This window comes from Mucor velutinosus, assembly GCF_035048745.1.
Source record: "Mucor velutinosus strain NIH1002 chromosome Unknown tig00001575, whole genome shotgun sequence".
Lineage (NCBI taxonomy): Eukaryota > Fungi > Mucoromycota > Mucoromycetes > Mucorales > Mucoraceae > Mucor > Mucor velutinosus.
Window position 1 is genome coordinate 24361 of NW_027041916.1, and position 16515 is coordinate 40875.

A 16515-nucleotide genomic window follows, 5' to 3' on the forward strand; every position below is an offset into this window, starting at 1 on the left:
GAGAATCTGACATTAGACGTTATAGGGAAGTATACTATATATCAATGTTAAAAGTGATATAACACTTGGTCTTTATCACTTACTCCACTTTAAAGATTTCAATAATGCCTTTTCTTAGTGTTTCATTGCCTGATATCAACTGCTCCTTGGATTTACTTCTTGGCCTCTTTGAGTGTTTGCTTCAGATTCAAGTTTGGCTACCAATCAAGTAAGTCTTAACCAAAATATACATTCATTATTAAATCAGAACTACATAGTCTTCAAATATTTGGTGTGCCATCCTTGTAATCTCCTTATTGGCGTTTTCTGATAAAGTCAAGCCTTCTTCATGCTGCTGTTAGCCAACTGCTCTGCTTCTGCCTTGACAAATCGAGCGTAATCATTACTAGTACAAATCATGTCCCCCCCTCCCGAATCCTTGTTTTTTTGAGACAAAATCAAGGATATCACAAGGGCAAATCGATCTGATGCTAAAAAGCCTGTTTTTGGTGCTAGAAACAGGACTCTTTGATGTTGTTATGTGCAGATATAGCGCTTACAGCAAGACAGCGGAAGGCTGTTTCTTGTTTTTTGATGATAAAATGCTGGCTTGTATTAATCAGAAGAAAGAAAAGAAGCAGCTGATCCCATCAGCACATTGACCTTCTTTTATATGTTCTGGATATGAACCAAAGAGAAATACGATCGAGAGGATAGCTCTAAGAAAAATACTCAATCACCTATCAAATCTGCTGATATCATACTAGTAAACTGATATTTGGCCTTTCAGTTTTCTAATATTGCATCAAAGCACTCTATATACAATTTTTAACTACAAAACTAACTTATTTAGTATGCTCCATGTCTGCGTCAATGGATACAAGCAGTATATGGGCAGATAACATACTAGCATTACTTTTTACCATCCAAAAGTATGTAAAATACAGTAAAATTAAGATGCACTTGAGCCGTCTTTTCTCGTGTTTGATACCGTTCTGAGCCACCAGAATAACGCCAAACAATTGTACTCGAGTAGCAGTAACTTCCTGGCACCTTTGCCCAATTTTTTGAAGACCCAAAAACCATGGCCAAAAATCGACCAAAAACCATGAGGGGTACCTCATGGTTTTCATCAAAAATCAAATGATCGCATTTCTCGCCTCGAAAATGAAGACTTTTACTATGGTATATATTGAAAAAAAATGTTTCTCTCGATCCAAAGCACCTTCTGAAACCACTTTTATGAGGTTTTCATATACAAAACATGGCTATTTTCGCTAAAGACCTTATTTCAAATTTTATAAAATGGCTCAGTAACTTCAGTCAAAACACTTATTACAGTTAACACCATTGAAAGCGCCTTGAAAAGTGCTTCAAGAATGTATTAGGAAGCGTAAGGTGGTCATCACAGTTTATATAGTCGAATGCCATGAAAGAGATTAAAGAAGTCGAAAAAAGACAATATCTGTCCAATCTGAGTAGAAAAAAGATGAACTGAGTTTCAATTGATTTTAGCAGCGGGCGGCGCTACTGCTGGCTAGCCCAAATGCCTTTCTGATAACCATCAAGCTGTTCATTTTTTTTATTGATTGAGCCGCGTAAACTAAGAGTAATAGGCCAGAGTGAAGAGGCGGATGCAATTGAGATAAAGACATAAGAAAAAATATAAAATACTACACTAAAATTGAACTATCTAGACTACCTAACTACAAGAGGGTGTGGATTTGATCCTCATCCACTGTCTGGCGAATAGTGAAGCGGATTTTAACCACAATCGCCTCAGGGACAAGGTTGATGTTGTCAAACACAAAGCGCATATGGGCAAGCCATATTTGAGAGAGAGAGTAATGAGAAGGATCCTGTATGGACGAATTCCTTTAACTTGGCAATACTAAATATTTGAAAAGTCCAGAGACAGAAGAGCTTCTTTGATGTCAGTGATGGAGGCGGTTAGCCATAAACATTCAAAGATGGCTCCTTGCCATACTTTTTCTTTGGATGGGCAATCAAAAAGTAGATGGCTAGCAGATTCATTTGAATACAAACAGATTGGACAATGGGAAGAGTCGAAAACTACAGGCATCAGGTAATGCAGTCTACTATGCGTGGAAATACTAGGTCTTAGTAACATTCACCTAGAATCACGAAGCTGCATGGAAGCATCCATGGCTGCTATATTCTTCTCAACGTTGTAATTTGGTTCTACTCCATTATATAGCGATAGCAACGAATTGATTTTTGCGCAATACTATTTGGTGTTTATCCAGGTAAGTTTACACATTCACTGAAATCAAGCCACTCGCGCGTTTCTAATAGATATATGTACATGCTCAAATGAGCACGCGAATATCCTCTACTGATGTAGTCTTCAGTTGGTCTTGTGGAAATACATCTAGTAATTTTCCCTCTGTGGGCTTGGTTTGACTTTCGGGTGAAACCAAGCAGTGGGTGCACTTGTGCTAGTCATGTCGTCTTTTCGCCATGGAGATGTTAGTCTGTGCAAGTACAACATCTAAGCACAAACATCAACACCTTGCTCCCCGAAATAATTCTTTCGGAAAAGGACTAGTAATGCGTGGTCTCGTGTACATGATATGTATTGATAGTGATGCTCTGGCACAATGGTGGGTTTGCCAGGATATGGGGGGGGGAAGCTTTCAAGAGGATTGAACATTTCTGCATTTTAGCGTCGAGCCCTTAAATCTAATAGAGTTTCCTAAATCTTTAAATTCAAGTGTATCAGATGCTCAATAAAGGTAAGGTTGTCGACTAAACTTGAATCAACAAAGCCGCCTGTAATTTACTAACCTTGCTCAAGACGCTTGATCTATCATATTACGCTCTTTGAACAAGTACGGCCTGGATGATAACGTATCCTTGAAAAGTAAACAAAAAGGCGCTAATCAATCCACCCTTTGCGTAAAAACTGGAATGATCTTATCCAGAAGAGAATTGGGAGATTTCATACATGGCACATACTATCAAGCCTACATCCTATTGACCATTCGTCATCAGGAAAAGAATGTCAAAATTGATTGGACCCCACAAGGCCTTTCTCGAGTGTCTATCAAAAGAAGGTGAGATCTTATGCCTGCAATTTGAGGCCAAGTGATGCCTCATAACCTGAGTAATAGTTGTTGGTAAAGCGCCATGAAGAAACAATGAAAGCAAGCTCATTTAGTAACCACTTTGAACTTGACCACTTCATGGCGATATTACATGGCACAAGCCAATGTTCAAATGCTGTCAATTTGAGTGATTGCCCAACCTATTAACGTTTGGTTGCCCACCTTATTTAGAATGTATTTGCCAAAACGCCATGCCTATCTGTATCAAGGCAACTTGTCATTCACATAACCCACATTGCCGTAACAATAAAAGTAGACTTGTATTCGACATAACAGTGAAGCTGCCCAATTCGATTTTATTCAAAAATGATGACTTTGGCAACTGAAATATGCTCATTCCATACAACTCTTTCTACACGCGAGGCTAATTGCCCATCAACATAGACAGAAGGCAGATCACTGTTATTGGATTCCAGCTTGAGATAGATTCTGTTCTTTTTTGACATGTGTGGTTTTCTGAGAGTGATATGTACAACGCCTTGATCGTCCTCTGTCAGATGCTCAATCTCTGATCCAGGCACAATATGACCCGTGGAGCCCATAAACTTGTCGTTCTTTGCTGCAATCTTCATGAATACTCTGGTTTCGTGCGATTTGAGGAAAATGTGCGATTGAGATGGCAACCAATCCACACGAGATCCGCTGATCAAGACATTGCTTCGTTCGAAAAAGTAATCATAGTTGCCATGATCGCCAAGGGGTAATTGGGCCGTAACTGGAAGTGGCGACAAGTTGGTGATAAAGGTGTATTCTCGACCATAGCACTCGTACGTTGCTTGATACACGTCGTTGCCAGCAGGGACCACATCAAGCACCTTGGCTTCAGGCTTGGGGAATATGGAACTGTATAGTTTGTGCTCTTGCTTGTCGTAAACATTTACATTATCTGACATCAGTGTCAGTTGTCCAAATACGATATTGATAGTCAATAGTGTGTGTTTCTCCTCCTTGGTCAACTTGTTGTTGTTTGATCTGACGAAAAAAACATCGGGATCACTACCAAACACGGTGGACCCCATGGCCCATCGGTTCAGAGTGGACGTTATCGCATTGTTTGTAGCCACCCGTTCACGCACATTGGCAAGACGCAATACAGAGTGATCCCACCATGGCGAAGCATCGCTGCTCACACGAGAATACTCGAATCTGCCCCACGTAGACGGTAGTGTCACACCAGACGCCAGCAGCAAGGCTCTCTTGTGTGTCCACTTGACAATCAAATCCATCGCATCCCACAGGATTTCACCGCGAGATTTACCAAGGCGAGGAATCATGGCTGCTGCAAAGATGAAATCCAGCTTTAGCAGTCGATAGCCCCATACGTCAATGACCTCGTCAAACACATGCTCCAGGTACTTGCACGCCTCTTCATTGTAAATGTCCATTGCATAAAATCCACCCCAGTTAGGACCCGCAACCACCAGTGAGCCGTCCGGATGCTTCAACAGCCAATCTGGATGCTGCTTGACAATCTTGCTCTTGAATCCCACAGCAAAAGGAGCCAACCAAATACCTGGTATATAACCTTGCTTCTTGATATCATCCGCGAGCACCTTCATGCCACGGGGAAACTTGACGGGATCCACATCCAGCCAATCACCAATCTGTTGCTCAAAGCCATCATCAATCTGAAAGACGTCAATGGGGTACTTGTGCTGTTTGAAAGCTATCAAGCTGGAAATCACATCGTCTTCTGTCACCCGCTCGTAAAAGTTGTACCAAGAAGACCAGCCTGTGAGATGGCGAGGATTGCGGAATTCATGCTTAGGGTCAAAGTGGTTCGCGTATTGCTCCCATATGGATCGCAGGTCTCGTGAGGCGTCTCTTTGCGCCACCAACAGCTCGATACGCAATGTCTCTTCCTTGTTGAGCTGTTTACCTTCAATGTCCTTGTATACGCTAAACCTGTTGTTGTTCAAATCTGCCTTGTAGTAGGTGTATCCCGACGACTCTGATAAGGACCCAAAAAAGACAATGTGGTTGGATTTCGTGTTGCGTAGATAAGTGTAGCCTGTTGAATGAATGTGTCCTGGCTGTCCAGAATAGTTGAAAAAGTCGTAGTCGCCCTGGAGATTGAACTGTGTGATCCAAGATACGACGCTGGGGATAGCAGACAGTCGACTGTGAGGACCCAGTTCCTTCGTAGTGCTCCAGCATTGGAAGCCCTCTGCCAGCATGACCAGCTGCTGCAAGTTCATCTCGTAATGTATCTCCAAATGCTGCATCACAACTGGATCTTCCAGAGGTGTAAACTCGTAGGCTACTCGATAGTTATCTGGGTCAAGCAACTCGACTGATTTCTCGACTTTAAGCTGGCCGATGGTGGCAGTAGTCTGCAGTGGCAGCGAGAGACTGGTGTCCACGCCATTCACGGTGTACTTGATGTCGACAACAGAAGGTGTTTCTAGAAGCAATGTGTCAAAGGGTGCTGACATGGCATAAATATATGGAATAAGAAAAAGAGAAAAGAAGAAGAAAATGAGACGCATGACACAAATGAAAAGAGAGTTCCAGATAACCAATCTGTCTATTTTTATTGCATTTGAAAACAGTAGTGTATCAAGACAACATGTGATTAAATCTTGAATCCACTGTGGATGGCAGCTACACCAAAGGTAAGATCCTCATAGCCTTTGCCAATGGTCTTGAATCCAGCATCACGGATGATTTGAGCAAACTCTTCTTGGGGAGGGAACTTGCGGATACTTTCCACCAGGTACTGGTATGAATCACGATCACCAGCAATGGCCTGGCCTAACGCAGGGATGATGTCGAACGAGTAAATGTCGTAGAATCTAGGCAGCCTATTAGACAACGACACTCTTTATCCACACAATATGCCAACTCACTTTCCAATGACGGGGTTGTCCACTCTGCTAAACTCAAGACACATGAAGCGTCCTCCCTTCTTCAGCACTCTGTGGGCCTCCTTGACCACCTTGTCAACATGTGTACAGTTACGAATACCAAAAGCAATGGTATAGACATCCACAGATTCATCAGGAATTTCATCCAAATGTTCAGCATTTTGGACCAGGAAACTGGCTTGATTGGCTAAATGCATCATGAAAACGGAGTGAGTGACAGATGACAACATATCCCACGTAAAAACCTACTGTGAGCATAAGGTGTCTTTTGGAATCTCTTTTCGCCTTCACCCAGCATGTGAGCATTGATATCCACTAATTTCACTGTGGCCGTGTTGTCATGGTGCACATTCTTGCAGTAGTCTAGAAACTTGAGTGCAATATCACCTACGCAACATGTCATTCAGCATCCTTGTTATATGGCAGCCAAGCCAGCAACTTACCAGTGCCACCAGCAACATCCAGTAGCTTTGTGCCGGGACCAGGTGCCATTGAGCGGATGAATTCGTCTTTCCAGATGCGATGGATGCCTAAACTCATGGCATCATTCATCACATCGTATTTGCTGGCCACATTGGCAAAGACGTTATGAACTAAATTGCAAAGATGAATTGGCCTACAATGCCTTTTCTACGCACATGTGCTCTATTACCAAGGGACTCTTTCTCTTCCTCTGCTACATCACGGAATCCAAAATGAGTGGTGTTTTGTTGATTTGGCTGTTGTTGCTCAAGACATTTGAAGCCTGTGGAAAACAGGGCACGACGAGCCATCAATGGAGATGGACGCATCAGCAGGCGACTATGGTTCAACATTAAGCGCGACATGGTAAAAAGTATATTTATGTAAACAAGATGCAATTGTAAAAATTGCAGGAAACCCCCTCCCCTTTGTATTCACTGGTGGTAGAGGCATGTAGTATTAGCACTCCGGGACCTGTCAATTTTGCTTTTTTATACCGTCACATGTAGTATACAAGAGAGCTTGATTTATTACAGTTAAATACGTTTGATTTTGACAGGCCTAGCAGGTGGCTTTCTCAGCAATCGCCACAGCATAACAGAAGTTGCCAACGAGAGAGAATACCATGTAATCAAGTAGTTCAAATGATGGTTGCGCACTTCCACAGTAGGCGATCTGCCAACGGGGATACCCTTTTCAATCAGAGCATATTCTCTGGATGGGGATAGATCTAGCATCAATAGACATTAGGCCACTTGCACACTCTGACATCGCTCTTCTGCTATTACAACATTACCTGATACTCGTTCAACCATGATGGGCTGGGTATTGAACATTTTGGCAATAGTATCCACATCGGCCCAGTACCATTGATTGCCTTTAATGTCATTATCTGGGGTAAATGTGTTGCGTTCTTCATTCACACGGATCAAACCAACGACTTCCACCTCGCCAGTCTCCAAACTCTCGGGACGAAGCTTCTGGTCCTTCTTGTCGGGCGAGATCCAGCCTCTCTTGACCAAGATTGTGGTGCCATTGTCTCTCTCAAAGGGTGTAATCACAAAATAGCCTGCATTGCCATCGCCTCTTGTTCTGGGACCCAGTAAAATCTCTTGGTCATGTCTGTAATGACCCTTGGCATATACTTTACGGTACTCGTATTCATCAAGTACGTTAGCACTATACACGTATTGAGTCAGTCAGTCTTGGTACAGCATGTGACTCGAGACTTACTTGATACGCTTGGGTAATGGGATGGCTTCTCTATGCAAACGATCTTCCAGTGTTTGAATGTAGTTTACTTTCCAACGAAGTCTCTGCACTTGCCAGCATCCCAGGTAAAAAGTGAAGAATGGAATAGTGCACAGCAACGCAGTGCCAACACCGAATTTTCGTTGTTTGGCTCTGTATGTCTCCTTGACAGTTGTTTCTGCTGCAGCGTCTGTTGTTTCTGTTGAAAAGAGACGTTTGGCTGCAACGAGCTTGTAGCTATTCTGACATCTTTGACGACCTGATGCGAGGCCCAACTGACCAATACGTCTCAGCATCCTATAATTAAAGCAAAAATGGAAAGAAATGCCTTTGTTTATGATTGCAAGCGCGGGGGTGCAATTAACAAAGTGAATTGCATAGCTGTGGAAATGTCAACGCATGGCTGTAAGGGCGGCTTAGTGACCGCTGAGTGTCTCTGCTTTTTTTTTTTTCATGAATATTTTTCAATGGAAACAAGTGATTTGAATCAGCTTAAACATTATACACAAGATGGCTGCCGAGAAGAAATTGTCAAAACGTGAAAAGAAGGCAGAAGCCTTCAAGAAAAGAGCAAAGAAGCCTCAATTCAGCGAGGAAATGGCTGTGCCTGCCTCTGATGAGATCCCCGAAACACCTGTTGTAGAACAAGAAGAGAAGAAGAAGAAGAAGAAGAAGGAGGAGGAGGAGCCTGTTGCTGCTGCTACTACTACTACTACTACTACTACTACTACCACTGCTGCTGCTGCTGCTGCTGCACCCAAACGTAAAGCTGGTGAATTGATTGACGTTCCAGTGGAAGGATCCACGGACGAACCCCACAAAAAGAAGAACAGAAGAAGCAAAAAGAGCTCCAATATGGAAGGTAGCCGATACATTGTCTTTGTAGGCAACTTGCCATACACTACAACCAAAGAAGACTTGGAGAAGCATTTTGAATCAGCAGGCGGTATCAAGTCAGTGCGCCTCTTAACAGACAAGGCAACTGGAAAGCCAAAAGGATTTGCATTCATGGAATTTGAAAACTCTAAAGATCTTAACAAAGCACTCGCCTTCCATCACACTTTCTTCAAGAAGAGACAAATCAATGTGGAATTGACAGCTGGTGGAGGAGGAAGCAAGAGTGATGCTCGTAAAGAGAAGCTTAAGCTCAAGAATGAAAGACTTGCAGAAGAAAGAGTAAGTTTGATCTGACATTACAAGATAGGGTCATCTAACGTTTCATGTTTGATAGACAAAGAAGCACGAGGAGATGAAAGGAAAGGTTGCTCCAGAATCATCTTATAAAATAGACATCCCCCAATAAACCACTTTTTTTAATGCATTGAAATACGAGACAAAGACTTGGTTACTATAGCGAGGTTTCGATAAATTTGGTTATGACTGGAGGAATGTGTGGTGGGATAAAATAGGATTTTTCTGTTGACATGAGCTATCGTTTGGCTGTGTGCGATAGTAAGTGTGTATTTCTGTATGCTACTTCTCTATGTCATGAAGTTTAGCCTCTTCCAGTGTACACAAAGTCCAAAGAAAGGGCAAATGATGCCTTCTGCATGACACTGACTATTTGCACTAAACACCCCATCAGAGCATTGGAATAAAATTTCAACTTCCGCTACCTCTACTGATATTTTCGTGTTTTTTGGCAGAAAAAAGCAACTTTAGACGCTCATAAGTACATCAAATCCATTGAAAAACTCACGCTCCAAAAATATGTATATGTCCAACGTTTTAGCTTTCTAATGGTGGTAATCATGTCTCTGCAACATGCGAATTGATAGCATACTTTGAATTTGAAATGGCTTGTCCAAAAAGAGGGCCAAAATCCTAGTTTGGTACGCATGATGATTAAAAGCCTACAAAAATTCGACGCAAACTATACAAATACAGTATCAAACTATTTCTTAGAGCTTAATGAGTCGTTTGATATAAATTTTGGCATGGTGCAATGGTGTTGGATACGATTTTCGTTTGTCTTTTTCTTTTTCCACGTTATAGCGCGCTTTGAATCTAGCTGACTATAGTACACGATTCAGATATTGGCAGAAACAACGAGTTGTTTCGCTCAAGTATGCTGTGTGCCCATTTCTGTGCATAGCAATCATCATCAATTCGCCTCAATTCAAAGTATCAAGAAGTTTGTCGGATGTCCAGTAGCACAGTGCATCCAATTAATGGCAGCAATGTGTATATGAAGGATGCAGGCAACAATACAGTGGTTTTCATCCACCAATTAACCTTAATTGATTGGGCATGATGAGACAGAGATCATTTCATCTCCAGGATAAGCTCCTTTGTACAACTGTGCTTAAAAGTATTGAAACGCCTGCAAATTACACTTTTGAGGGCTCCGTGCAAGCTTAATCGAAGCAGCATCATTGTTATAATCTGCAGGTGATACAGCACACTTGCAATCTCGTTTTCACTACTCTTTCATCCTATCTCGATTGACTAACAATTTAGTTCTGCTCGGATATCACTAATAAGAACGACTAGACTGCATTTAGAAGGAGAGTCGCATTTGTCACTTTCAAGCGGGCCACTTCGGTTCTTTGCAGAGAATTGTGTGGAGGCGCACATTCGGTCATACTCCACTAATCCAATCAGATGAAATCAGATAAAATGATTGGGTTAGAGTCACAGCCGACTGAAATAATCAGATTTTAGGAGCCCCCAGTTTATAAATTTTTTATTTTCTTTCTTTCTCTCCTCCTCTCAACAAACATTCATTTCTCTTATCATGTTGCGCACTACTTTCTCTGCACTTAACAAATCTACTCGTCTTATCCAGAAGCCTCTTTCTCTCTCTGGAGCTCGTTTCTATCATGAAAAGGTAAAGGAATAAGACAGCTGGCGTAGTCAATAAAAGCAATTGTTAAAATTTTCCAAAATAGGTTATTGATCACTATGAACGTCCTCGTAATGTTGGATCATTCCCCAAGACAGACACTGATGTAGGCACTGGTCTTGTTGGAGCTCCTGCTTGTGGTGATGTTATGAAGTTACAAATCAAGGTGGATGATGCTACCGGTAAAATTGTTGATGTCAAGTTCAAGACATTTGGCTGTGGTTCTGCCATTGCTTCTAGCAGTTTCATGACTGAGCGTGTTCGTGGTATGACACTTGAACAAGCTGGCCAGATCAAGAATACTGAAATTGCCAAGGAATTATGCTTACCTCCTGTCAAATTGCATTGTTCCAGTAAGTTGTGGTGTAGATGGGGATTTGTATGGAGATGATGACTAATATGGGCTTTTTTTTTTTTTTTTTTTTTTTAACAGTGCTGGCCGAAGATGCTATCAAGTCTGCCATCAAGGATTATAAAAAGAAGCGCAGTGCTCGAGCATAATTCAGCAAAAAGGACAATTTATTGATGTGAATCAGTTTTCGACATTGCAGTCTGCCACTTTTATTTATTATATCTCACACGCACAGCAACCTTTCTTTTTTTTCACATTTCTCTAAAATCCATATTCCCTCTCTTTTTTAAAGAAAACAGAAAAAAAAAAGTAACCCCTTTTTTATCAAATACACACTTCATAATTAATTCTACATTTTGTAAATAAATCTTTTTGGAATCATTTGTGAACATGAATGTCAAGTTTTGAGGGGTCAATTTTTTTTTTTTTTTTTTTTTTTAACACACTAAGGGATTCGGTCATTGAATATGACTAATAGTGGCAGCATCTAAACATACGGAAAAACGAAACGAACACACTCACACCCACAAACACACACACCCACAAACACACACAAAAGATAAGGTCCAGGTGAATGATTGGCGAAGCCTATTGACAGCCTTGTAAGAAATTGTTTAAAACCCAATTCTTGTTTAAATAATCAGTTTTGTGATCCCCTTCTTTTCTTCTTTCTTTTTTTTTATCATCTTTTTGTATTCATTATGCCAACCACTGTTTCCTCAAGAAGTCCAGAGGCTCTTCTCTGTAAGTCTGACAAACGAGCTTACAATATCAATGCCTAATGCATTCTATTTTAGCATTCACCACAAATACAGCGACATCATTATTGCCATGTTCATCTAAAAAGCTGCAGAAAAACAATCCAATTCACAAATCAAATACAAAACATCACCTCCCACCATTGAACGAATTCATTGCAACCGTATTCAAGCGATCCAAGCTCTCACCTTGCGTCTGTCTTGTTTCTCTCATCTACTTACAGCGATTAAAAACGGGGCTGCCTAGTCATGCTCGTGGTGACATTGATACACCTTATCGTCTCTTTCTAGCTGCAATCCTTACTGCATCGAAATTTTTGTCCGAAACGGGTACATGTCTTACTAGTCAAGCTATTGTCGTCATGACGGATCACGCCTATTCTCCAAAAGACGTAAATTTAATGGAACGAAGCTTTCTTGGTCTCATCAAGTACAATTTGTTTGTTAATGTGGAAGCAATCAAAGCATATTTAGACATACATGGAAAGACATTGGAAATGGATCTAGTGGAAGAGGTTCTGGACCAACATTTGTAGTAATAGTAGTAACTTTAAATTTCAAAATCAACAAAAGTGTACAAGCTATCACACACATACACACGAACACACGAACACAACAATGTGATTTCCAAGGAGACGAAATGATGATCATCATGATTATACAATATACCCAATCCCTTTTCCATTTTTTGTATATTTCTTTCTTTATTATTCTGTACATAGACTATTCCTTAATTTATACACCTCTTTGCATAATCTCTCTTTCGGCTTGCTGAAGGAATTTTTGATATCTTTCTAATTCATTTACACCTTATACAGATGGGCCATGACTCCGCCTCTTTTCCCTTGTTTTCATTTTGTTTAATAAAAAAAAAAAAAAAAAAAAAAAAAAAAAAAAAAGAACAAACAAATATAAAACCAGACTCACATTTACACGCATCAGATGATCGTGGTGGAAATGAATGCTTCTCCTTCCATGTCTATCATGACAAGAACCACATTTTACAATACAAGAAAATCAATAATAGGGACTCCAATGCTTCCGATAAACGCCGTAAAAGTATTATCCGCTTCTATTGTAGTATATGAAAACCAACACAAATTGTATCTCAAGTTGTACCAGGCAGCAAGCAACCGGATGCAACCTGATGGTGTAACGCAAAAAAAAAACCCCCACAATTCGCACCTATCAATCTTGAATAGGCACGATAAGTTATCTCTGCAGTGTATCAATTATACATGTGGCTTACAGCAATAAATTATACCTAATTTACAAATTAAAAATACAAATATTTGTATTTCTACAGAAAGAACGTTCTTATCATGTTTAAGCGCAATGTATGACAGAGCCTACAAAAGAAACAAACGATAGCCATGGTCTATAATCAATGTATGAAAGATGGACTCTTTGAATATACCATTACACCTTTCATTTACAGCCTTGCATTCTGCTGCGTACCACAAAGCCATTTAATTCAAGCTCGGTACAACAAAAATATAAATGTTGATAGTTACAGTATGTATCCGGAAAAAGTCAGTATTGACCGATCCCACTGTTTCTTTAAATTGCCAAGATGGGGGCCTCCTCTAGATGTAGATTTCTTGAATGCGCAACCGACAACACATTACCTCCACTTGATTTTTGTGAGCTACATTTGGTGGTTGTCAATCTTGCATTCTCGACCCAGCACAACAACAGTCGATATGGTCCCTCAATTTTCTCACGAAATGCAAAAAGGAAGGATTTACAAAAGCAGACATGATTTCCTCTTTTGCAGAATCTTTATCATTCAAGTCATAAATGCCTTTTGGCTATATACAAGGAGAGCATTACATACATCAGCAGGTAGAATGAATGCCACTTTGTATTATCACAACCTGGTTCGGGTGCTACTATAATTCATACGTCGGATGCAACCATTGTCGTGCATTGATTAGAAGCAGCAAGATGATTGTTCCTTTAAGAGATCCAAAACCTCAATTTCAGTCCCCTCCCCCCTCCCCACCATGTCAGAAATGTGGCTATTCACTAATAATTGTTTGCTTACTGAGATGAAAAGTTTTAAAATTTTACTAATAGTAACTGATCCTCATTAAAAAAAAAAAAACCTTTTTTCTGGTTTATCAAACGAGGTTAACCGCATGGACCTGAATGTACTCATTACTCCGAGGTGATTAAGTAAGCGAGAAAAGCTAATTTGCTATGCTCCTTTACTGATACACAGTGTAGTGCTTGTAGGATTGCACATCCATCAAGGGAGAAGCTACGGCTTCGGTCGTCTATTTGACATGAAAAGAGACGGTCAAAGAGCTGCAACTCAGTCGAAAGCGATACAGCCCTTCGATCTATTTGATTCTTGCTCTTGGGGGGGGGGGGGAGGCAAAAGAATACCTACATAACTATTAACATCCCAGCTATTCGACACTCAACACCTTTGGCTGCGTTTAAATTTTAAAAGTGGAACTTTGTTCAAAACTTTTTGGCAAAATCTTCATTGCAGAATTGCTTGGAATATTGATAGTCAAGCTAATATAGCGTATTATATATCTTAGGTATTAAATTGAATTCTGCATCAAATGGTACTACTTGCAAAGCAATAGCATACATATGCAATGAGTTATATATAATAAAGCAAATCAGCTGTTTTTGGGACAAAAGTATCTATTTTAGCTTAACAATTACAGTGATAATAGCACCAACATGTAGATATCATTTCAAGATACAGATTAAGTTATTATATGCATTTGTAGCTCTACTTCTCGTTGAGCAATTCAAATTTTTAGGTCAAAATTTGGGATTTCCAAATTTGAAGGACGACCAGATGCAAGGCCAAATTGGCCTCCAAAGCAAGGATATTCTCATCGTCAATTTCTCCACGAAAAATAAACATTTTTATATGTTTAAAGATGGAATTGATAGTGCTAAATGAGCACTACAAGACGAATATAAAATATTCTATTTTTTGCGTTTGTTTCTCTCATTATATATATAAACATGAAAAACACAACCAAAAAAAAAAAAAAAAAAAATTGTGATACTTTAATATGTTATAAAGCATGACCGAGGAAATTGTTTCCAGTTTTTCAGACGTTTGTAACTTGAGAAATGGTTATTCAAAGTTTTCATTTTTACAGTGTGCAAATCAAGCTCAGATTCGTTCTATGCTGAACGCTCATTCTATTAGGTAATACTTTGAAACCCTCTCTCTCTCTCTTGAACCAATGCCTCCGTAACCGGACCGGACATGCAAATAAAGGATTGAAAAACTGCACATAAAAACTTTTCTTTCTCATTACCATACACCATGACTGAACTTGAAGAGGAAAATGCTCAACTTCGCCAACGCATTGCAGAACTAGAAGGCAAGCAGCAAACACCAGTTGCTTATACACCAGAGGACATGGCAGCTCCTTTTAAAAAGGTTGACAAGTTAACAAACGAAGAGATCTTTCGTTTTGGACGTCAGTTAGTGACACCTGGATTTGGCTATGAATGTAAAGTATCAATACGATCGATTCAACAGTGTGAACTTAAACAAATGTAGCTCAATTAAAGCTTCGTAATACGACTTTTCTGGTGGTGGGTGCTGGTGGGCTGGGATCACCTGCGACCCTTTATTTGGGAGCTGCCGGTGTGGGTCGTCTTGGTATTGTGGATCATGATACAGTGGATACCAACAATTTGCATCGACAGGTGATCCATACCCAAGCACGCAGAGGGGTGAATAAGGCCGTGTCTGCTGCCATGTCTATTAAAGCGTAAGCATATGATCACTTGGCTGTACATGACGAGACCATGCTCACCTTACTTTTACAGCATTTATCCCAATGCAGATGTCATTCCTTATGCTTACACATTAGATCGCACCAATGCACTGGATTTGATCAAGCAGTACGATATCATCATTGATGCTACAGACAACATTGCCACTCGCTATCTGCTGAGTGATGCGGGTGTTTTAGCTGGAAAGCCAGTGGTCTCTGGGAGCGCATTGCGAAATGATGGTCAGTTGACCGTCTACAATTACAATGGCAGCCCATGTTTTCGATGTCTTCATCCTGTGCCTCCACCTGCTTCGACAGTGGGCAAATGCGTAGACAATGGTGTTTTGGGCGTTGGTAATGTATACTTGCTCAAGTAAATGATCTTGCCACTGACACTTTGTGCATGTAGTGCCTGGTGTGATTGGTACATTGGAGGCACTGGAGGCCATCAAGGTAGCTCTAGGAACACCCTCGCTAGATCATCCCAGCTTCTTGATCTTTAGTGGCATGAGCAACCCCATGTTCCGCACAATGAAGCTTCGCAGTAAGAAGAAGGATTGTTCCATTTGCGGTGAGCATCCCACCATGACTGAGCTGATTGATTACGTCCAGTTTTGCAATGGAGCAGCCGACGACAAGACGGTGGATGAGACAATCTTGCAGGCCCACGAACGCATTAGTGTCCAGGTAAGTTGCGTCTAAATGTCACAGAGGCCTGTTTATGCTGATCTAACTGCAAATTATCCCAGCAATACAATGATATCATTCAGCAAAATCAAGCGCATTTGCTCATCGATGTGCGACCTAAAATCCAATTTGGCATCTGCAGTCTGCCTAACAGCGTGAATATTCCAATGGATGAATTGGACAAGCATTTGGATCAGATTCAGCAACAGCAGCAAGACAGGAATGGTATATAGGAAATAACTGATTTTTATTGATGTTTTAGTACTAATAAGAGATGCAATCATAGTGTATGTAATTTGTAGATTAGGCAACGACTCACAGATTGCAGTGCGAATGATGCAAAAAGTAGGCATTGACAAGACAAAAGATATTATAGGCGGATTGTTGAGTTGGTCCAAGTCGATTGATGGTAGTTTCCCCAT

General features: G+C 40.6%; 7 protein-coding genes across 7 annotated transcripts; 4 read left to right on the plus strand and 3 right to left on the minus strand.

The window, feature by feature from the left end:
- Positions 1-3403: 3403 nt before the first annotated feature.
- Positions 3404-5542, minus strand: ATC70_013253 (uncharacterized protein; the record flags this gene model as incomplete). The annotated part of the gene is made up of 1 exon (XM_064832418.1): positions 3404-5542. One exon carries the CDS (start codon positions 5540-5542, stop codon positions 3404-3406), a length of 2139 nt encoding a protein of 712 aa, XP_064678677.1.
- Positions 5543-5682: 140 nt separating this feature from the next.
- On the minus strand, positions 5683-6801 carry ATC70_013254 (uncharacterized protein; the record flags this gene model as incomplete). Its single annotated transcript, XM_064832419.1, has 5 exons — positions 5683-5902; positions 5957-6161; positions 6224-6361; positions 6418-6567; positions 6627-6801. The coding sequence occupies 5 exons, from the start codon at positions 6799-6801 to the stop codon at positions 5683-5685; spliced, it is 888 nt and encodes a 295-aa protein (XP_064678678.1).
- Positions 6802-6972: 171 nt separating this feature from the next.
- ENP2 (Small ribosomal subunit biogenesis) lies at positions 6973-7983 on the minus strand (the record flags this gene model as incomplete). The annotated part of the gene is made up of 3 exons (XM_064832420.1): positions 6973-7166; positions 7233-7615; positions 7670-7983. 3 exons carry the CDS (start codon positions 7981-7983, stop codon positions 6973-6975), a joined length of 891 nt encoding a protein of 296 aa, XP_064678679.1.
- Positions 7984-8197: 214 nt separating this feature from the next.
- On the plus strand, positions 8198-8990 carry ATC70_013256 (uncharacterized protein; the record flags this gene model as incomplete). Its single annotated transcript, XM_064832421.1, has 2 exons — positions 8198-8863; positions 8919-8990. The coding sequence occupies 2 exons, from the start codon at positions 8198-8200 to the stop codon at positions 8988-8990; spliced, it is 738 nt and encodes a 245-aa protein (XP_064678680.1).
- Positions 8991-10424: 1434 nt separating this feature from the next.
- Positions 10425-11033, plus strand: ATC70_013257 (uncharacterized protein; the record flags this gene model as incomplete). Its single annotated transcript, XM_064832422.1, has 3 exons — positions 10425-10517; positions 10579-10885; positions 10966-11033. 3 exons carry the CDS (start codon positions 10425-10427, stop codon positions 11031-11033), a joined length of 468 nt encoding a protein of 155 aa, XP_064678681.1.
- Positions 11034-11585: 552 nt separating this feature from the next.
- Positions 11586-12178, plus strand: ATC70_013258 (uncharacterized protein; the record flags this gene model as incomplete). Its single annotated transcript, XM_064832423.1, has 2 exons — positions 11586-11628; positions 11682-12178. 2 exons carry the CDS (start codon positions 11586-11588, stop codon positions 12176-12178), a joined length of 540 nt encoding a protein of 179 aa, XP_064678682.1.
- Positions 12179-14946: 2768 nt separating this feature from the next.
- Positions 14947-16326, plus strand: ATC70_013259 (uncharacterized protein; the record flags this gene model as incomplete). The annotated part of the gene is made up of 5 exons (XM_064832424.1): positions 14947-15136; positions 15187-15400; positions 15459-15760; positions 15816-16093; positions 16156-16326. 5 exons carry the CDS (start codon positions 14947-14949, stop codon positions 16324-16326), a joined length of 1155 nt encoding a protein of 384 aa, XP_064678683.1.
- Positions 16327-16515: the final 189 nt, after the last annotated feature.